The 22,802-nt window shown below is 47.6% G+C and overlaps 1 protein-coding gene across 2 annotated transcripts in view; it reads right to left on the bottom strand.

Moving 5' to 3' along the window:
* The window catches only part of TRIM29 (tripartite motif containing 29), a 103,049-nt gene that overhangs the window by 18,144 nt on the left and 62,103 nt on the right, over positions 1 to 22,802 (bottom strand). For both annotated transcript variants that reach the window (XM_063943509.1, XM_063943508.1), the window contains exons 4-5: positions 19,035 to 19,221; positions 1,348 to 1,440 (exon numbers count right to left, since the gene is read on the bottom strand). In XM_063943509.1, coding sequence (XP_063799579.1) covers positions 1,348 to 1,440; positions 19,035 to 19,221 — 280 coding nt within the window. The remainder of the gene's footprint in view (positions 1 to 1,347; positions 1,441 to 19,034; positions 19,222 to 22,802) is intronic.

Below are 22,802 nucleotides of genomic sequence, written 5' to 3'. Positions count from 1 at the left end.
CAAAATAGGAGATTTATCAAAGCTGAGAGCGATAAGATAAAGTGAAGAGAGATAGAACAACCAATCACTTCCTAACTGTACTTTTTGAAAAATGACAGAAGCTGATCGGTTGGTACTTTATCTCTCTCCACTTTATCTCTCCCACTGCTTTGATAAATCCCCCCTTTTGTATGTAAATCTTGACACACATGGGCAAATCCTGCCACAAGTATATCTGGCAACAGGGTCATTGCCTAATTAGGAGACACATACAGATAGCCAAAGGGGATGATAATATATATCTGTCTGTGGTATTTCTTCTTCTTCATCATCTTTTATTATTCTTATTCTTATTATTCTTTTTTTTTTTTTTTTCCTCTTTTACTTGAAGCCCGAGATGCGTGGCTTCTTCACCCAGTGTCTGTGACCAAACGTGCTGGGGGCATAGGTTCTTGGACCCTCTCCAAAAGGAGAAGGGTCCCGTTACTCCCCTACCCCTCAGAGCCAAAAGGCCTACTGAGGGGAAAAAGGTACTGTGGGTCTCCCCTTGCCGAAGCCCCGAGGGACCCTCGTATATCCCCAAGGTTGGCCGAAGCTTTCCCCTGGGGATCGGAAACAGCCTGTGGCCCTCCCCAAAAGGAGAGGGCCTCAGCAACTAGGGAAGAGGGTGGCCCATAAGGGTCTCACATAAAACCCCAAACAAAAAACCGTGACAGTGACAAACTAAAACATAAATAAGTGCTAGAGTTGTTCAAGTGCAAAACACGTGCATAAATAAATAAAAAATTATCCTTGCCCTTGCCAGAAAGCCAGGGCAAAGGACAAAGGTGCAACAGAAGTAGGGGAAGTGAGAGTGCAAAGTGCCATACTTGTGCAAAGGTGGGCAGACATCACCAGTGCAGGTTCAGGTACCCCTGGCTCTTCCAGCACCAGGGGCACATATCACCTCGAGCTTCTAGTTGCTCCCGACCTCTCAGCCAGACCAAGCTTCATACCCACTCTGTGCCAGGGTCAACCCCCAATACGAGAGTAGATACTAGACCAGGCCGTTCCTGCTCCACGTAAGGGGTCCTATTTCAACCCCTAAATAGGCAGCGGATACTAAGCCCGGTTTTTCTCCTCTCTCGACCAGAGGCATTGCCACACCCCGGCATGGTACTCCACAAGGTGTTTCTCCATTCCACATCTAGGAACCTCTCACGCTCCTAGTGTAAGAACAGGTACTCCACCAAGTATTTCCCTCGAGCAGGTACTACACTTGATCTTAGCCAAAAGGTATTATTATTATTATTATTATTATTATATGCATAAACTGAATAAGAACATAAATAAAAAAAATTGCAGAGCACTGTGGAAAGCGGCAATTACCTTTCACATTAAAGAGAGAGCCGAATCTGCCAAATGAGTCATTAGGTTGATGCCAGTCAGATGCAAGATCTTTCATCATGTATCTGTTTTCCACTAGAAGAGAAGAATAAAGACATTTAGCACACTAATAACGACAAAGTTTTAACAATGTTCAGCAATTATAGAGCAAGTCAAGTTACTATGTAACATTGGGTGCCACATGCCATTGGTCCGGAACCAAATCAAGTTTATGTATGATCCATGTGATTGGTGAACACAGCTCTGGTTGTGCCTATCATAAAATATGTTGACAAACAGAACCACAGCCCTGTCCTCAGCCACATAACTAACCCTAAGGATGACAGGTACGCAATATTTACTTCATTTAAGAATTGTTGCAGAATTTCTCAGTAAGATACTTTTAGTCTAGAGTTGCTGCAAAAATTTTTACTCATATAGGGGGTCATTCCGACCCGTTCATACGCTGCAGTTTGTCGCAGACATCACCGGGCAGCGGAGAGATTGCAGCGGCGATAGCAAGAAGACTGAAAGGCAGGAGGCGTTCCGGGGCGTAACTGACCATTGGAGGGTAGCAGCGGTCGAGATGCAGGAGTGGGGATTGTGAGTATTAATTTATTTTATTTTATTTATTTTATTTTTTAAGCGGCACAACTAGGGGGCACAACTCTACAGGGGGCACAGTACCGGGGGGCACGGCGCAACTAGGGGGAACAACTCTACAGGGGGCACAGTACTGGGGGCATGGCGCAACTAGGGGGAACAACTCTACAGGGGGCACAGTACTGGGGGCATGGCGCAACTAGGGGGCACAACTCTACTGGGGGCACAACTCTACAAGGGGCATAACTGACCATGCCCCTTCTCCGTGAAGCCATGCCCCTATTTTTTCGCCCAAGGCGCCACAAAGTCTAGATACGGCCCTGTATGTAGTCATGCATTGCAGAAAGCTTTACATTTGCGCACTGGTAAAAAATACTTCAAGGTGGGAAAAAAACAGGAAAATAATCCAGAGAACGTGAAAAGCTCTATCAGAAATAAGAAGTACTGTAAGTGCCTCTTAAGCTAGGTACACACTATACAATTATTAGACCGATTTGCCAATAATCGCCTGATTTATCGTATAGTGTGTACAAACGATCGTGTCAGCGTTTCGGCAACATTTCTGTAAAATCTTGCACACAGACCCAAATGATCGATTTTCCGATCAATCGGCCCAGACCAAAAATATCTGCCACAATCTCCAGATATTGAGCAGTGTGTGTGCGTTCTCAATAATATGCCCATATTTCCTATGTTTTCCTGCCACTACATCATCCTACTTGTGGGCCGACATTTGCAAATGCAGTGTGACGTGGCAGAAAATTGGTAACTGAAAAAAAAAAATCTTACCAGATATCGGTGCATACAATATCCCGAAAAATCGTCCAATTGTTGGTCCGACCAAAAAAAATCTGCCAGTGTGTACCTAGCTTTACTGGTTGTAAAAATAATGCCATGGTCCTGATGATAAGTACCGCCCCTTTTCCTTTAAGACACACCCCTTTTTAAAACTGTTTGCATGGAATTTTAGATTCTGCTGCAAATTCTGCTATATATATGACGCTCTACTGATTGTCATAATTGTGAATGATTTAAATAGTACACCCATTGTATTTCTGACACTTAACTGCCATAAATAAGGGAAAGCAGCCGTGATCTCACATACGATGTATATGGATGCTTTTTAGATGATGTATTAAAACAATAGTTTGTTTATGAATATGTACTTTTATCTAACATGTAATGAGCTCATTTATAATTGTTCCCATAACACCCCAGGTTACTAGGCTTGCTATAAAAACATTCAGCTCCACCTTTGGCCTTTGTTCTGTGCAATATAATCAATGAAATCACCATGTATCTTAGTCACATAATGCTTTTTACAACTTGACAAAGAATAACTATACTAAAGTACGAACGGTTTAACTTCTCGTAAGCTTAGAAACGGAATGTCGAGACCTGGAAGAAACCAAAGCTTTACATCTATAATCTATTTATATGTAGATATTACAAGTTAGAACTAATACCCCTTTTTCCACTAGCGTAGCACGGGTCGCAGCCGTGTCGCCTGACACGGCTGCGACCCGTGCTACAGCCCCCTGCAGACAGCGCTCACCAACCCGGCAATTGCCGGGTTGGTGACGCGCTAGTGACGCGGCAGGGGCAGCGCTGGGAGATCACATGATCTCCCAGCGCCGCCCTCCCTATGCACTGTGAACGGGAGCCGTGTCGCCTCGACACGGCTCCCGTTCACACTAGACAGCTAGCCGGGTTGAACACGTGTTCAACCCGGCTAGCTACCAGGGTAGGATTCCCGAATCACTTGATCCGGGAATTTGCCGGGGGACCCGTTTCCACTAGGGAAAAACACGGGTAAATGCGCGCCCCCGCGCATTTACCCGTGTTTAAAAATGCTAGTGGAAAAGGGGTATAAGTAACACAACCTAGTGGCTCATGTAGGATGGGCTTTGTTTTGAGTGCCCCCCTCCCTCCCCCCCCTACTTCCCAGCGGACCTCACAGTGTAATAAGTTTGGCAACATCCTCTACCTATTCCACGAATCACGGCACTATGATACAAGGGGGCAGAGCCTCATAATGTAAATGGTCTGGCTCCGCCCCCATCTGTGACCTGCTGCTGCATTTCCCCCTCTCAAAGTAATTGTAAATGTGTGTGTGTTTCTACAAGGTGACCGGAGCCAGGTGCTGGACGTAATATTAAAATGCAGCACCCGGCTTCTGTAACTGAGCAGGAGCCAGCATTTTGGTGTCACCCCTCAGCGGGTGACACCCGGGTGCGGCCCGCAACCCCTGCACCCCTGTTATAATGCCACTGTGTGTGTTATATATAATATATGCATATGTGTGCAACTGTACATACATAATGGGGGTCATTCCGAGATGTTCGCTCGCAAGCTGCTTTTAGCAGCTTTGCACACGCTAAGCCGCCGCCTACTGGGAGTGAATCTTAGCTTATCAAAATTGCGAATGAAAGATTAGCAAAATAGCGAATAGACACCTCTTAGCAGTTTCTGAGTAGCTCCACACTTACTCGGCATCTGCGATCAGTTCAGTGCTTGTCGTTCCTGGTTTGACGTCACAAACACACCCAGCGTTCGCCCAGACACTCCTCCGTTTCTCCAGCCACTCCCGCGTTTTTCCCAGAAACGGTAGCGTTTTTTCGCACACACCCATAAAACGGCCTGTTTCCGCCCAGTAACACCCACTTCCTGTCAATCACATTACGATCACCAGAACGAAGAAAAAACCTTGTAATGCCGTGAGTAAAATACCTAACTGCATACCAAATTTACTTGGCGCAGTCGCACTGCGGACATTGCGCATGCGCATTAGCGACTAATCGCTCCGTTGCGAGAAAAAAAATACAGAGCGAACAACTCGGAATGACCCCCAATATGTATGTGTGCACTACATATGTGTGTGCACACATACAAACTAAAAATAGGAGCAAATTGTAAATCGTACCTTAGCAAAACCATGTTGCACTGCAGGTGTGGTAGAGTTAATTAAAATGCTAAAAAATGTATAATTGGGACAGGAGTGTCCTATCTCAACTGTAAATTACTGTGTAAAAGCAACGCGGGCCAGTATTTGTTTGCCAGTTTTTTCCATGCATGCAAAAAATAAATGCACATTGGCGGTAATTCAGATCTGATAGCTGGGCTGCATTTTTTGCTGCCCTGCGATCAGATAGTCGCCGCATAGATGGGGAGGGGAAAAGCGATGTTCAAGTGTGCGATCGCTTTGTTAGCAGAGCTGCGCAAAAATCAGTGTGTGCAGTCTCTGCACAGCCCAGGACTTACTCAGCTGCTGCGATTGAATCCTCCTGATCAGGGCCGGAGCTGACGTCAGATGCCCTCCCTCAAAACGCCTGAACCCGTCTGCGTTTTTCCAGACACTCCCGGAAAACGGTCAGTTGCCACCCACAAACAGCCTCTTCCTGTCAATCTCCTTGCAAAAGCCTGTGCGACTGGATCCTTCACACCATCCCGTCGCAGGGCGCCGATCCCCATAGCAGCTTTCGGTCACGCTGGCGCAGTGCAACTCAGAAGCATGCGCAGTTCAGATCTGCACAGCAGCAATCAGATCTGAATTACCCCCATTGTTCGGTGTTTGCTCTTTTTTTTTGGTTTGCTCCCAACTCCGAATCAGGCCCCCTATACTGTATATGTAATCGCAGCTGCTGATAATTTAGTAATAAGTTCTCAACCCAAAAGTGTGTATGCAGCAAGATTTTGTTATCAAGCAATGATACTGTATAATTTCTATAGAACACGTGTTTTGTTAGCCTAGGGGATTCTCAGTATATAAAGCCACCTTGTTTCAACATGTAAAACTCTTAACCAACACATTCTGTAGTATCAAGCATAAAGTGTTATACTGTTACATTCACATTTGAAACTTGCAGCTTTGCTGTAGACGTCTTACTAAGCTGCTGTTTTTGAATGCTTATAAGACACAGGGGGAGATGTACTAAGCAGTGAAAAGAGTGAAGTGAGACAGTGGAGACGTTGCCCATGGCAACCAATCAGCATTGAAGTAACATTTATAATTTGCATAATATAAAATTATACAGAGTAGCTGATTGGTTGTCATGGGCAACTTCTCCAGTGGCTCACTTCTCCACTCTTTTCACTGCTTAGTACATCACAGGGTTCTATTTATAAAGAAATGGTAACCCCTTTCTCTGGAGGTTTTGCCGGAGAAAGGGGTTACCATCACTTTCTCCAGAAAGACTTAAGGCCCATATAGACGGGCCGATGCGGGAGAGATGTGTGCTGAGCGAACCACTCAGCACACATCTCTCACGCCACTCAGCACAGCGCGATCTGTACTGAGCGTGCGGGGGGAGATGGGGGAGGGGGGCGCTCATTTCACCCAGCGGTTGAAGTGTGCGACCCGCTAGATTGGCCTGCATGCAGGCGAATCTAGCACCAGTGATAGCGATGCGTGGAGCTGCGCATCGCTATCGCTGTAGGGGGTACACACGGAGCGGTGATTCTATCAGCATCTATAGAACCCTTTTGGGTTGTGCTGATGCCTCTAATTTTTGTGCTGACAATTATTATGTATAATAATAATAATAATAATAATTATTATTATTATTATTATTATTATTATTATTAGATGTATAATTAATTATTATTAAATGCTTATTGATAAAGGTGTTTTATAAAAAAAAAAAAAGTAAGAATCTATGTCATAGCTGGGACTGTAGAATGAATGAAATGAAGTGTCACAACAGGAATCCTGTACTTAGAAGGTCGGACAGTTTACTATTAATATGGTAATGAGGGTTCTACCAGTACTGGCTCTACGAGAAATACCTGGCCTGTACTAGATATCTTCACCAGTTACAGTTGTCACTAGTCACTGCCTGCTTCAACTGACATAGCATTAGTTAGTCAAATAAGGGCGTTGCTTAAAATAGAATAAAATGATAATATATTATGTTCATAAAGTTTAAGAAATATTTCAAAAATTAGCATCTCACAGAAGCCACAGGTTTTTAGGCGATCTGTCACATGTCCATTGTTTGGGTGTAATGGATAATGGCCCTCATTCCGAATTGTTCGCTCGCAAGCTGCTTTTAGCAGCTTTGCACACGCTAAGCCGCCGCCTACTGGGAGTGAATCTTAGCTTATCAAAATTGCGAACGAAAGATTAGCAGAATTGCGAATAGACATTTCTTAGCAGTTTCTGAGTAGCTCCACACTTACTCGGCATCTGCGATCAGTTCAGTCAGTTTCGTTCCTGGTTTGACGTCACAAACACACCCAGCGTTCGCCCAGACACTCCCCCGTTTCTCCAGCCACTCCCGCGTTTTTCCCAGAAACGGTAGCGTTTTTTCGCACACTCCCATAAAACGGCCAGTTTCCGCCCAGAAACACCCACTTCCTGTCAATCACATTACGATCACCAGAACGAAGAAAAAACCTCGTAATGCCGTGAGTAAAATACCTAACTGCATAGCAAATTTACTTGGCGCAGTCGCACTGCGGACATTGCGCATGCGCATTAGCGACTAATCGCTCCGTTGCGACAAAAAAATAACGAGCTAACAATTCGGAATGACCCCCAATGTGGATAACCTTACAGAAGGCAATAGTTTTATAAATGATTTACAATTTCAGGGCCTGATAAAAGATAAAGTTGCTGTCAAACAGCACTTTCTCCATCATGTGTTTTTGTGCAGGTGCACCTTAGGGGGGTTTCCTGTAGCATAGAAATACTACTACACGCCCGTATTCAGAAGGTGAATATTCTGATAATGGACTGCTAATGCGACTTTACACATGTCATCATGCATACGCATCGCACCGCCTCACTATTTCCATTCTCAGACACAGCTGCCATCAGTGGTATCAAAACTTACATCTATGCTATGCTGGGTCCAAACAAATTCCTCCTCTAGGTATATGCAGAACTCAGAACAAAGGGACAGCTCTGGCTAAAGGCTTATAACACTCACGAGACCCTCAAATTGTTACAGGCCAGCTGCCACCCAAAAATGCCCATCTAGCAGCTGCAGAGAAATGGACGAGATACATCCAACTCAGAATTGCCCAAAGATGTGCAAAGATGCATACGTTTGCAGAGCACGCGCTGTTTGCTAAATTGCGCTTGGTGCAGCCGCATACAGGACTGCTTGTGATTCAGAATCGGGCTCAGGGCCGGATTGCCCATCTGACACTTCTGGCAAATGCCAGAAGCACTGATGAGCCTGTCCAGCCACAAAGAGATTGGGCGGGGCATGCCATGAGGCCAGGCCCCTGTGACTCATGGCACTCCCATGTGAGCCATAACCACGCCCCCTTTTCGAGCACACACTTAAATGCCCGGTCTGACTAACAGCCCCAGTTCATCCCTGATCAGGCTACTATTGTTAAATGTTAGCCACACACAGGGTTGGACTGGCCCATAGGGTTACAGGGGAAACCACCGGTGGGCCCCACTGCCTGTGGGCCCACATCCTCCTCTATGTAGCAGGTTCCAGACTATGCACTTGAGTTCTACATTACACATGTGTTACATTATACTGCACAAGACTATGGTGTAATTTTTACAGTGCATTCCTGTTACTACTCTGGTACATTATCAGGCAAGCACTAGCAGTATTTACTATATATATATTACTCAAAGGGCCCAGACCATGCAGTTTCTAGTGATTAGACAAATCTCTGTGGTGGCTGGCCATAGCCCTAAGCATGGGCCCCTACAACTGCATTCTCCCGGTGGACCCTTCATGTCCCAGTCCGACACTGGCCACACATATATAAGCCCTGCCACTGTCAGACTGGGGCATGATGGGCCCACCGGGGGAATGCAGTGATAGGGGCCCATACTTAGGGGTGTGGCCAGCCTACAAAGGGGGAGTGGCCAGCCTCCACAGAGGCTTGAAATACACAATAGTTTAGTGCAGTGTAATGCAACATATATACCATGTATAATACAAGTGCACAGTCTGGAACCTAATCCCTAGAGGAAGGAGTGGGCACTCAGGCAGTGGGGCCTACCAGTGTTTCCCTGGTACCCCTGTGGGCCAGTCCGACCCTGAGCCCTGCAGTATTAGTCTTGTGCTTGCCCATGCTGGGAATGTGGCTTTAGGTTATCTTGTCCCCACCTATCTCTGCTACATACAGACTAACAGGAGATGAATTATGATTTTAAAAAAAAGATGCTCAGACACCAATCAAACACCAAAACTATAAAAAAGTAACTTAGCACGGCCCTAAAATCTCAAGAATAATAATGAAATTGTTACTATAAAATCTGATTAATATTCATTCTATTTAAGGAAAGAAAGTAACGTGGTTTATATAAAGTAGATAAATAGCAAGTAATATTACTGCAGACATCAACATGAACTCAGAAAAGCAATTAAGCTAATCCACGAGCACCTTATGTTCTGCACAACATCCTGGGAAATAAAGAGTGGCAGATTAATATGACTTCCCTTCCTAGAAAAGAATATTCATACCACGTACTGTAAGTAAATTATTCAGAGTTTACTGGGTAGATGTATTTAGAAGTGAATTGGCATCTCCTGAAATATTGAAATATGCCAGTTAGTGAGCTGCTTTATTCATTTATTGCGTATAATAATGACTACTGGATTCCGTAACCTAGAAGAGGATAAGTTTATACTGTTACTGGGATAAACGCTCCACCGTACCGTCAGAAAGGAAGGTTCATTTAATGCTGTCTCTGTGGACAGATATTTTAGTTATACTTGCTGATTTCACCTAACTGGCTAATCAGTAAATGAGATTGATGAGGTTTGTGCCACGTGCTGGGCCCTTTCCAGCATGTGGAATACCAATAACCGTTGATGGTCAGGTACATCCCATCTTGTCAGCATTGTATTATCTGCTTGGTAGCTTTTCACCAAATGCCTCAGGGTTGCCAAATCCCTGGAATGGTTCCAGTCTAGAAATATGACCATGAATTCAGTTTAATGACATGGCTTCACCAGTCAACAGATCTCCTTCCATTTGACAACGGCAGCCATGAGCAGACGAACATTCTGTGCCTGCCATAAGTAGGTGCGTTTTACAATGGTCCGTCTGAAGGTGCGCTGATAGTGCGTCTTTGTAAGCATACCAGAAAAATTGCACCGCTCATTAGGATGCCCAGGGTCGGACTGGCCCACAGGGGTACCAGGGAAACCACCGGTAGGCCCCATAGCCTGAGAGCCCACTCCTTCCTCTAGGGATCAGGTTCCAGACTATGCACTTGTATTATACATGGTAGATATGTGGCATTACACTGCACTAAAATATTATGTATTTCAAGCCTCTGTGGATGCTGGCCACACCCCCTTTGTAGACAGGCCACACCTCTAAGTATGGGCCCCTATCACTGCATTCCCCCGGTGGGCCCATCATGCCCCAGTCCAACACTGAGGATGCCGATAAGATGCAGCCACTACTGATAATGCATCCACCTCTGTATACACCAAAGTGTACCTAGAGTATAATATTGTTCATTACAGGTGGCCCACTGGTGCCAGCAAGCCTGCCAGGGCATGATAGCATTAGGAGAACCATAAGTGCCAGCATGCATGGGCATCAGGTGTACAGTATGTAACAGCTGTAATAAGTGGGAAAAAGTGGGGTTCGAGGGTATTTCATATGATTTTTTTTAATAAAAAACTTTTAAGATGCAGTGTATGTGTGTACTGTCTTTTACTTAATATTTTTTTTACAGTAGGACTACAGGTGCCAGCTGGGCTTTAATGCCCCGGCATGCTGGCACTTGTGGTTCGCCAAGTTTTATTGTGGCCTTGATGGCTTGCTTGGACCAGTACTCTACCTCTAAAGAATAATATTAATATTTAGAAATTAATAATAATTATTTATCGCCTTTGTACTCACAGCACCATGGGTATGCAGAAGAGCCCTGGGTTGACCAGTCTAGGGCTGGTTGACATTATAGCAGGGGGACCCCACACTGCCACAATGGTCTGGTTCAACCCATTATTAATCAGTGAGGAAAAGTGGTCTCCCCAGACCCCACCATTCTCACCCCCCCCCCCCACCCTTCTCCCCATCTTCTTATTTTTTACTACGTGCCTAGGCTTAGAGCTGGTTATAATTTTGTTGTGGCCCATCTGTTAAAAAGCAGTGTACTGTACTCCTACACTCCACACTGTGCATACACGCTGGACACTAGGACCCAGTGAGGTCTGCCCACCAATCTGATGTATTACTGCACATGTGCTCCAGCCATTCTTTAGTACTGTAAGTGTGTGTGCAGTACTGTAGTAGTGTGACATGGTAGAGACATAAGTCTCCCGCTTAGCTCCAGAGAGACCCCAGTGATTACTTGTATGAAGGTATTACCGCGGGTGGTATTCATGTGACCGCCGGTCAGCTGACCGACAGTCACATGACCTCCTCCACCAGCCCGACGGGTCACTGTCCCGATGGTCGGCATGCCGACCAACAGGGACTATTTCCACTCGTGGGTGTCCACGACACCCATAGAGTGGGAATAGAACCCGTGGCGACTGCAGGTCGCACTGAGCCCACAGCGTGGCGAGCGCAGCGAGCCCGCTAGGGGGTTGCTGCACTCGCCTCTCCCCGCCGGGATCCCGGCGTCGGTATGCTGCCGGGATCCTGGCGCCGGTCAGCCGTACTACACCCATTACCGCAACCCTGCACTGCTACCCATTAGTAGCATAAACTCACCAGCCTAACCCTAACCTTCCCCGGGGGTGCCTAACGCTCCCTCTCCACAGTCTACACCTCCGCCTCACCCCCACCCCCATGATGACTGGATCCCAGTGTTATATTATTTCCAGTGGTGGTCCTACCTAAGGTAACACCAGATGTGGGTATACGTTCTGTTCGTGTGCTGAAGGCATGTGCCAGCAAAAAATAAGATTTTACTTACCGATAAATCTATTTCTCGTAGTCCGTAGTGGATGCTGGGGACTCCGTCAGGACCATGGGGATTAGCGGCTCCGCAGGAGACAGGGCACAAAAATAAAGCTTTAGGATCAGGTGGTGTGCACTGGCTCCTCCCCCTATGACCCTCCTCCAAGCCTCAGTTAGGATACTGTGCCCGGACGAGCGTACACAATAAGGAAGGATTTTGAATCCCGGGTAAGACTCATACCAGCCACACCAATCACACCGTACAACTTGTGATCTGAACCCAGTTAACAGTATGACAACGTAGGAGCCTCTGAACAGACGGCTCACAACAATAACAACCCGATTTTTTTGTAACAATAACTATGTACAAGTATTGCAGACAATCCGCACTTGGGATGGGCGCCCAGCATCCACTACGGACTACGAGAAATAGATTTATCGGTAAGTAAAATCTTATTTTCTCTAACGTCCTAGTGGATGCTGGGGACTCCGTCAGGACCATGGGGATTATACCAAAGCTCCCAAACAGGCGGGAGAGTGCGGATGACTCTGCAGCACCGAATGAGAGAACTCCAGGTCCTCTTTAGCCAGGGTATCAAATTTGTAGAATTTTACAAACGTGTTCTCCCCCCGACCACGTAGTTGCTCGGCAGAGTTGTAATGCCGAGACCCCTCGGGCAGCCGCCCAGGATGAGCCCACCTTCCTTGTGGAATGGGCATTTACATATTTTGGCTGTGGCAGGCCTGCCACATAATGTGCAAGCTGAATTGTACTACACATCCAACTAGCAATCGTCTGCTTAGAAGCAAGAGCACCCAGTTTGTTGGGTGCATACAGGATAACAGCAAGTCAGTTTTCCTGACTCCAGCCGTCCTGGAAACCGATATTTTCAGGGCCCTGACAACATCTAGCAACTTGGAGTCCTCCAAGTCCCTAGTAGCCGCAGGTACCACAATAAGCTGGTTCAGGTGAAACGCTGACACCACCTTAGGGAGAGACTGGGGACGAGTCCGCAGCTCTGCCCTGTCCGAATGGACAATCAGATATGGGCTTTTGTGAGACAAAGCCGCCAATTCTGACACTCGCCTGGCCGAGGCCAGGGCCAACATCATGGTCACTTTCCATGTGAGATATTACAAATCCACAGATTTGAGCGGTTTAAACCAATGTGATTTGAGGAATCCCAGCACTACGTAGAGATCCCACAGTGCCACTGGAGGCACAAAAGGGGGTTGTATATGCAGTACTCCCTTGACAAACTTCTGGACTTCAGGAACTGAAGCCAATTCTTTCTGGAAGAAAATCGACAGGGCCGAAATTTGAACCTTAATGGACCCCAATCTGAGGCCCATATACACTCCTGTTTGCAGGAAATGCAGGAATCGACCGAGTTGAAATTTCTTCGTGGAGCCTTCCTGGCCTCACACCACGCAACATATTTTCGCCACATGTGGTGATAATGTTGTGCGGTCACGTCCTTCCTGGCTTTGACCATGGTAGGAAAGACCTCTTCCGGAATGCCTTTTTCCCTTAGGATCCGGCGTTCAACCGCCATGCCGTCAAACGCAGCCGCGGTAAGTCTTGGAACAGACATGGTACGTGCTGAAGCAAGTCCCTTCTTAGCGGCAGAGGTCATGAGTCCTCTGTGAGTATCTCTTGAAGTTCCGGGTACCAAGTCCTTCTTGGCCAATCCGGAGCCACGAGTATAGTTCTTACTCCTCTACGTCTTATAATTCTCAATACCTTGGGTATGAGAAGCAGAGGAGGAAACACATACACCGACTGGTACGCCCACGGTGTTACCAGAACGTCCACAGCTATTGCCTGAAAGTCTCTTGACCTGGCGCAATACCTGTCCAGTTTTTTGTTCAGGCTGGACGCCATCATGTACACCTTTGGTCTTTCCCAACGGTTAACAATCATGTGGAAAACTTCCCGATGAAGTCCCCACTCTCCCGGGTGGAGGTCGTGCCTGCTGAGGAAGTCTGCTTCCCAGTTGTCCACTCCCGGAATGAACACTGCTGACAGTGCTATCACATGATTTTCCGCCCAGCGAAAAATCCTTGCAGTTTTTGCCATTGCCCTCCTGCTTCTTGTGCCGCCCTGTCTGTTTACGTGGGCGACTGCCGTGATGTTGTCCCACTGGATCAATACCGGCTGACCTTGAAGCAGAGGTCTTGCTAAGCTTAGAGCATCATAAATTGCCCTTAGCTCCAGTATATTTATGTGGAGAAAAGTCTCCAGACTTGATCACACTCCCTGGAAATTTTTTCCCTGTGTGACTGCTCCCCAGCCTCTCAGGCTGGCCTCCGTGGTCACCAGCATCCAATCCTGAATGCCGAATCTGCGGCCCTCTAGAAGATGAGCACTCTGTAACCACCACAGGAGAGACACCCTTGTCCTTGGAGATAGGGTTATCCGCCGATGCATCTGAAGATGCGATCCGGACCATTTGTCCAGCAGATACCACTGAAAAGTTCTTGCGTGGAATCTGCCGAATGGAATCGCTTCGTAATAAGCCACCATTTTTCCCAGGACTCTTGTGCAATGATGCACTGACACTTTTCCTGGTTTTAGGAGGTTCCTGACTAGCTCGGATAACTCCCTGGCTTTCTCCTCCGGGAGAAACACCTTTTTCTGGACTGTGTCCAGAATCATCCCTAGGAACAGCAGACGTGTCGTCGGAAACAACTGCGGTTTTGGAATATTTAGAATCCACCCGTGCTGTCGTAAAACTACTTGAGATAGTGCTACTCCTACCTCCAACTGTTCTCTGGACCTTGCTCTTATCAGGAGGTCGTCCATTTTCTTCGAAGAAGAATCATCATTTCGGGCATTACCTTGGTAAAGACCCGGAGTGCCGTGGACAATCCAAACGGCAGCGTCTGAAACTGATAGTGACAGTTCTGTACCACGAACCTGAGATACCCTTGGTGAGAAGGGCAAATTGGGACATGGAGGTAAGCATCCCTGATGTCCCGGGACACCATATAGTCCCCTTCTTCCTGGTTCGCTATCACTGCTCTGAGTGACTCCATCTTGATTTGAACCTTTGTAAGTGTTCAAATATTTCAGATTTAGAATAGGTCTCACCGAGCCTTCTGGTTTCAGTACCACAATATAGTGTGGAATAATACCCCTTTCCTTGTTGTAGGAGGGGTACTTTGATTATCACCTGCTGGGAATACAGCTTGTGAATTGTTTCCAATACTGGCTCCCTGTCGGAGGGAGACGTTGGTAAAGCAGACTTCAGGAACCTGCGAGGGGAAACGTCTCGACTTTCCAATCTGTACCCCTGGGATACTACTTGTAGGATCCAGGGGTCCTGTACGGCTCCAGCGTCATGCTGAGAACTTGGCAGAAGCGGTGGAAGGCTTCTGTTCCTGGGAATGGGCTGCCTGCTGCAGTCTTCTTCCCTTTCCTCTATCCCTGGGCAGATATGCTTATGGGGACGAAAGGACTGAGGCTGAAAAGACGGTGTCTTTTTCTGCATAGATGTGACTTAGGGTAAAAACGGTGGATTTCCCAGCAGTTGCCGTGGCCACCAGGTCCGATGGACCGACCCCAAATAACTCCTCCCCTTTATACGGCAATACATCTTTGTGCCGTTTGGAATCTGCATCACCTGACCACTGTCGTGTCCATAAACATCTTTTGGCAGATATTGACATCGCACTTACTCTTGATGCCAAAGTGCAAATATCCCTCTGTGCATCTCGCATATATAGAAATGCATTCTTTAAATGCTCTATAATAAATAAAATACTGTCCCTGTCAAGGGTATCAATATTTTCAGTCAGGGAATCCGACCAAGCCACCCCCGCGCTGCACATCCAGGCTGAGGCGATCGCTGTGTGTATATACTTTTTAGGATATTTTCCAGCCTCCTATCAGCTGGCTCCTTGAGGGCGGCCGTATCTGGAGACGGTACCGCCACTTGTTTTGATAAGCGTGTGAGCGCCTTATCCACCCTAAGGGGTGTTTCCCAACGCGCCCTAACTTCTGGCGGGAAAGGGTATACCGCCAATAATTTTCTATCGGGGGAACCCCGCGCCTCATCACACACTTCATTTAATTTATCTGATTCAGGAAAAACTATAGGTAGTTTTTCCACACCCCACATAATACGCTTTTTTGTGGTACTTGTAGTATCAGAAATATGTAACACCTCCTTCATTGCCCTTAACAAGTAACGTGTGGCCCTAAAGGAAAATACGTTTGTTTCTTCACCGTCGACACTGGAGTCAGTGTCCGTGTCTGTGTCTGTGTCGACCGACTGAGGTAAAATGGGCATTATAACGTCCCTGACGGTGTTTTAGACGCCTGGACAGATACTAATATGTTTGCCGGCCGTCTCATGTCGTCAATCGACTTGCAGCGTGTTGACATTATCACGTAATTCCTTAAATAAGCCATCTATTCCGGTGTCGACTCCCTAGAGAGTGACATCACCATTACAGGCAATTTGCTCCGCCTCCCAACATCGTCCTCATACATGTCGACACACACGTACCGACACACAGCACACACACAGGGAATGCTCTGATAGAGGACAGGACCCACTAGCCCTTTGGGGAGACAGAGGGAGAGTTTGCCAGCACACACCAAAAACGCTATAATTATACAGGGACAACCTTTATATAAGTGCTTTTCCCTTATAGCATTTTAATATATGTAGTCATATCGCCAAATCAGTGCCCCCCCCTCTCTGTTTTAACCCTGTTTCTGTAGTGCAGTGCAGGGGAGAGCCTGGGAGCCTTCCCACCAGCATTTCTGTGAGGGAAAATGGCGCTGTGTGCTGAGGAGAATAGGCCCCGCCCCCTTTTCGGCGGGCTTCTTCTCCCGTTTTTCTGAGACCTGGCAGGGGTTAAATACATCCATATAGCCCCCAGGGGCTATATGTGATGTATTTTTAGCCATAAAAAAGGTATTATACATTGCTGCCCAGGGCGCCCCCCCAGCGCCCTGCACCCTCCGTGACCGCTGTGTGAAGTGTGCTGACAACAATGGCGCACAGCTGCAGTGCTGTGCGCTACCTCAGGAAGACTGAAAAGTCTTCTGCCGCCTGCTTCTGGACCTCTTCCATCTTCGGCATCTGCAAGGGGGGTCGGCGGCGCGGCTCCGGGACGAACCCCAGGGTGAGACCTGTGTTCCGACTCCCTCTGGAGCTAATGGTGTCCAGTAGCCTAAGAAGCCAATCCATCCTGCACGCAGGTGAGTTCACTTCTCTCCCCTAAGTCCCTCGATGCAGTGAGCCTGTTGCCAGCAGGACTCACTGAAAATAAATAACCTAAAAACTTTTTCTAAGCAGCTCTTTAGGAGAGCCACCTAGATTGCACCCTGCTCGGACGGGCACAAAAACCTAACTGAGGCTTGGAGGAGGGTCATAGGGGGAGGAGCCAGTGCACACCACCTGATCCTAAAGCTTTATTTTTGTGCCCTGTCTCCTGCGGAGCCGCTAATCCCCATGGTCCTGACGGAGTCCCCAGCATCCACTAGGACGTTAGAGAAAAGGGGTGTGACCATGGGGGTAGGGGGTGTGGCCTTGCAGCCCGGTCCCCAATTTTCATCACTACGGGGGTCCTGGAGATGTGGGCTGCCCCGGGGGCCAGTCTGTGTGCAGTGCCAGCTCCTACACTGTGGCAGGACGGGTGCCGCACATAATGTTACAGTGCAGCACCCGGCTGTCACTGAACAGGAGTTGGCACTTTAGTGTCTCCCCTCAGCAGGTGACACTCGGGTGCGGCCCGCAGCCCTTTTTTGACAACACTGATTATTTCCACAGTACTTAAAATTCAGTGTATCACTTAAATATTCATAAAAATACATGTAAAAGATTCAGGGGCAGATGCATACCTCCCAACTGTCCCGATTTTGGCGGGACAGTCCAGTTTTTCACGGTCTGTCCCGCTGTCCCACCCGCGGGTCGCAGTGTCCCGCAGGTGGGGGGGCAGTTGGGAGATCCCCCCCTGTCACTCGTTGCTCTGAGCAGAGCAGCGGTGAATAGATGCTGTGCGCATGCGCACAGTGTCTATTCACGGCAGAGAGGGACAGTGGGCATGACCAGCAGCTCTCACAGTGCTGTTCATGCCCCCATAATGATGGAAACGGGGGCGTGGCTTGCGATCGTGGCACTTGTCGCGAGGCCACACACCCTTTCCGATAGGCCACGCCCCCTAATTTTGGGGGCGCCTTCGGCGTGCGAAAGTGTCCCTCCTTGCTGCACTCCAATGTTGGGAGGTATGCAGATGTATTAATCTGGAGACGGCATAAGGAAGTGATAAACCAGTGATAAATGCAAGGTGATAAACGCACCAGCCAGTCAGCTCCTAACTGTCAATTTGCATGTTGAAGCTGATTGGCTGGTGCCTTTATCACCTTGCACTTATTACTGGTTTATCGCTTCCTTATGCCTTCTCCAGGTTAATACATCTGTCCCACAGTAGCTTAGAGTACTGTTTTACATAGTAAAGTGTGTATGTATTTTAAACACTCCAAGTCCAACAAGGTACATATAGAGACAATTTTAGATATTATGCTATTGGTTAATTAATGTAGTAGAGTGGCACCCAGGGGTGCTGCAGGGGGGATGTAGTTACACTGCCGGCAGTCAAGATCCCAGCGGTCAGGATACCAATGCCGGAATCCCGACCACTGACAATGCCGCCAGCTGGAATTTCCGGGCTAACAAGGGCTATTCCCACTTGCGGGTGTCCATGACACCCATAGAGTGGGAATAGAACATGTGGACCGTGGTGAGCACAGCGGCTTCGTTGCGCTCGCTCCCCTGACAGCATTCTAGCAGCCGGGAGCCTGGCGTCAGTATGCTGATCGACGGAATTCCGGCTGCCGGCATCCCATACCCAAAGGTTGGTGGTCCAGGACCAAATCACATTTATTGAGGGAGGCAAACCAGTGCTCGCGGCTGTTTATCATCAAATAAATGGACAAACAGAAGCACAGCCATGCCCACCACCAAATATTCTACCCTAGAATGTCAAGTAAGCTCAATTTACTTAATTTAATACTTTTTTTTTTATAAATTTCTCTATAAGAACCTTTTGGCCTAGCGGTGACATACCAAATTCTGATACTCCTTGGTGCCGTAACTAAGGAAAGTTTGGAAACCACTGATTACTTATATAATAACATAAATCCAGCTCATGTGTTATCTAGAATTGCTTTATTGCCCCCTATTATACTTTATTACACTTCAACTTTAGCATCTGTTCCATATCTTACTTACTATTCTTTTCAACCAGATTCCGACTGGCCTCTATTTTACTGAACTTGTCCACATTCTTCTTGCAGGAGGTTAGTAGTTCTTCTCTAATGCCAGCCATAGCCTGCGCCAGTCTTTCTCCCTCCATAGTCACTGTGTAGGTAGGTAGCGGTGGTATCGGAGGAGCATTTCTTATGACTATCTGAAACTCCTGTAGAAATACAGTATGCAGGCATTGGAGGAGAGGAGTTAGACATTATGCACTGTCTTTAAATAATTTGATGCATATAACACAATCTATAAAAACATGTACAGATTATTTAGATGGAAAATAACATAAAAGTTAAATAGCCTGGAGCACTGGAGGGCAGACACAGGCATGCCTGATTATCCATGCTCCCTGTCATTATATACCCTTAGGAGGAGATTTATCAAAACTTGGAGAGAGAGAAAGGACTAGCCAAAGGGGAGAGATAAAGTACTAGCCAAACAGCGCCTCTCATTTACAGGCTGTGTTTGAAAAAGAACAGGAACTGATTGGTTGATACTTTGGGATCTATTTACTAAGCCTTGGATGGAGATAAAGTGCCAGCCAATCAGCTCCTTACTGTCATGTCACAGGCTGTGTTTGAAAAATGACAGGAGCTGGGTGACTGGTAAATCTCCATCCACTTTATCTCTCTCCAAGGCTTAGTACATAGATCCCTATAGCTCTCTCCACTTTATCTCTCTCCAAACTTTGATAAATCTCTCCCTCATACCACTCACTAGCTTTACACATGTTTATTGTTAGACAGCTTTTATTGTACAGCAGAGGAACTACCTTTTACTTCTGCAAGTTTCCCCACCTCCTAATTAAAATCAGGCGTTAGAGCTTACTGTACCTTCCCATAATTAAGCAACAATATAAAGAGCACACATTACGTAACAAGCAGAGAAACATTAGCATAAGCAAGTAATAATATTGTCCTAGCGTCAGTCTTTTCGTTAAGTCTGACTGGAGCAACCATGTATAGTCACATTTCCTTGTGGCTTTGGACACATTGGGGTCCCATTAATTAAGAGACAATTGTGGGTAATGTGCCTTTGGAATGGCATTAGAACATAAGCAATGGTATCCTTTGTCACCTTAAATCATGATTAATTCACCTAGAAATCACTCATTAAAGTCAGCAACGCAATAGGGGTGCGTAATACACATAGCCAGCTCCCTCTCACATGCATATACCCAGCCCTGAACCAGACACCTCCCTCTCACACATTTATACCCCAGTCACCTCCCTCTTACACACATATACCCCAGTCACCTCCCTCTAACACACATATACCTCAGTCACCGCACTCTCACACACATATACCCTAGCCAGTTCCCCCTCACATGCATATACCCCAGCCCTGCACCAGACACCTCCCCCTCACACACATATACCCCAGACACCTACCTCTTACACACATATGCCCCAGACACCTCCCTCTTACACACATATGCCCCAGACACCTCCCTCTTACACACATATACCTCAGTCACCGCACTCTCACACACATATACCCTAGCCAGCTCCCTCTCACATGCATATACCCAGCCCTGAACCAGACACCTCCCTCTCACACATTTATACTCCAGTCACCTCCCTCTTACACACATATACCCCAGCCACCTCCCTCTAACACACATATACCTCAGTCACCGCACTCTCACACACATATACCCTAGCCAGTTCCCCCTCACATGCATATACCCCAGCCCTGAACCAGACACCTCCCCCTCACACACATATACCCCAGACACCTCCCTCTTACACACATATGCCCCAGACACCTCCCTCTTACACACATATGCCCCAGACACCTCCCTCTTACACACATATACCCCAGCCACCTCCCTCTCACACATATACCCCAGCCACCTACCTCTCACACACCTATACCCCAGACACCTCCCTCTCACACACATATGCCCCTGACACCTCCCTCTCACACACATATGCCCCAGACACCTCCCTCTTACACACATACGCTCCAGACACCTCCTTCTCACAGACATATGCCCCAGACACCTCCCTCTCACACACATATATCCAGGGATGGACTGGTCTTCGAAATCAGCCCTTGCATGTGCGTGCATGGGGGCGCGCGGGCACTAAAGTCAGGGGCGTGCCGCGAGTCAGGGGGACGTGGACTTGCGGCATGCCCCCGTTTCCATGGAGATTGAAGGGCAGGGGCGCGCAATCAGCACATGGAGGCATGCCGCGAGTCATGGGGGCATGGACTCACGGCACGCCTTCATTTCTATGGAGATGAGAGGGGAGGCGGGGGAGCGAGCAGAGCAGAGAGACAGAGGCTGCGCTGCGTGCGGCCTTCCCGGCTCTCTGCCTGACAGGACTGGCCCACAAGCCCATCGGCCCTTGTGGCATTTGCCAGAAGTGCCAGATGGGCAGTCTGGCCTAAATATACTCCAGACACCTCTCTCTCACACACATATACCCTAACCAGCTCCCTCTCACACACATATGCCCCAAACACCTCCCTCTCACTCACATATACCCCAGTCTCCTCCCTTTCACACACATATACCCCAGCCACCTCCGTCTCACACACATATATCCCAGCCACCTCCCTCTCACACACATATATCCCAGCCACCTCCCTCTCACACGCATATACTTCAGCCACCTCCCTCACACACATATACCCCAGACACATCCCTTTCACACACATATACCCCAGCCACCTCCCTCTCACACACATATATCCCAGCCACCTCCCTCTCACACACATATATCCCAGCCACCTCCCTCTCACACGCATATAGTCCAGCCACCTCCCTCACACACATATACCCCAGACACATCCCTTTCACACACATATACCCCAGCCACCTCCCTCTCACACACATATATCCCAGCCACCTCCCTCTCACACACATATATCCCAGCCACCTCCCTCTCACACATATATACTCCAGCCACCTACCTCTCACACACATATATCCCAGTCACCTACCTCTCACACACATATACCCCATACACATCCCTCATACATACATATACCCCATCCACCTACCTCTCACACACATATACCCCAGTCACCTCCTTCTCACACCCATATACCCAAACCAGCTCCCTCTCACATGCATATACCCAGCCCTGAACAAGACACCTCCCTCTCACACACATATGCCCCAGACACCTCCCTCTCACACACGTATACCCCAGCCACCTACCTCTCACACACATATACCCCAGTCACACCCCTCTCACACACATATACCCTAACCAGCTCCCTCCCACATGCATATAACCCAGCCACCTACCTCTCACACACATATACCCCAGCCTCCTACCTTTCAAACACATATACTCCAGCCACCTATCTCTCACACACATATTTCCCAGTCACTTATCTTTCACACATACTTTATATGCTACTGCACCAGACACCTCCCTCTCACACACAAATACCCCAGCCACCTACCTCTCACACACATATACCCCAGCCACCTACCTTTCAAACACATATACTCGAGCCACCTACCTCTCACACACATATATCCCAGTCACTTATCTTTCACACATACTGTATATGCTACTGCCCCAGCTACCTCCCTCTCACACACAAATACCCCAGCCACCTACCTCTCACACACATATACCCCAGCCACCTACCTTTCAAACACATATACTCGAGCCACCTCCCTCTCACACACACATATTCCAGCCACCTCCCTCTCACACACATATATCCCAGCCACCTCCCTCTCACACATATATACTCCAGCCACCTACCTCTCAC

Source organism: Pseudophryne corroboree, chromosome 10 (assembly GCF_028390025.1).
Source record: "Pseudophryne corroboree isolate aPseCor3 chromosome 10, aPseCor3.hap2, whole genome shotgun sequence".
In the NCBI taxonomy this organism is placed as follows: domain Eukaryota; kingdom Metazoa; phylum Chordata; class Amphibia; order Anura; family Myobatrachidae; genus Pseudophryne; species Pseudophryne corroboree.
This window is presented reverse-complemented; position numbering and strand designations above follow the sequence as displayed.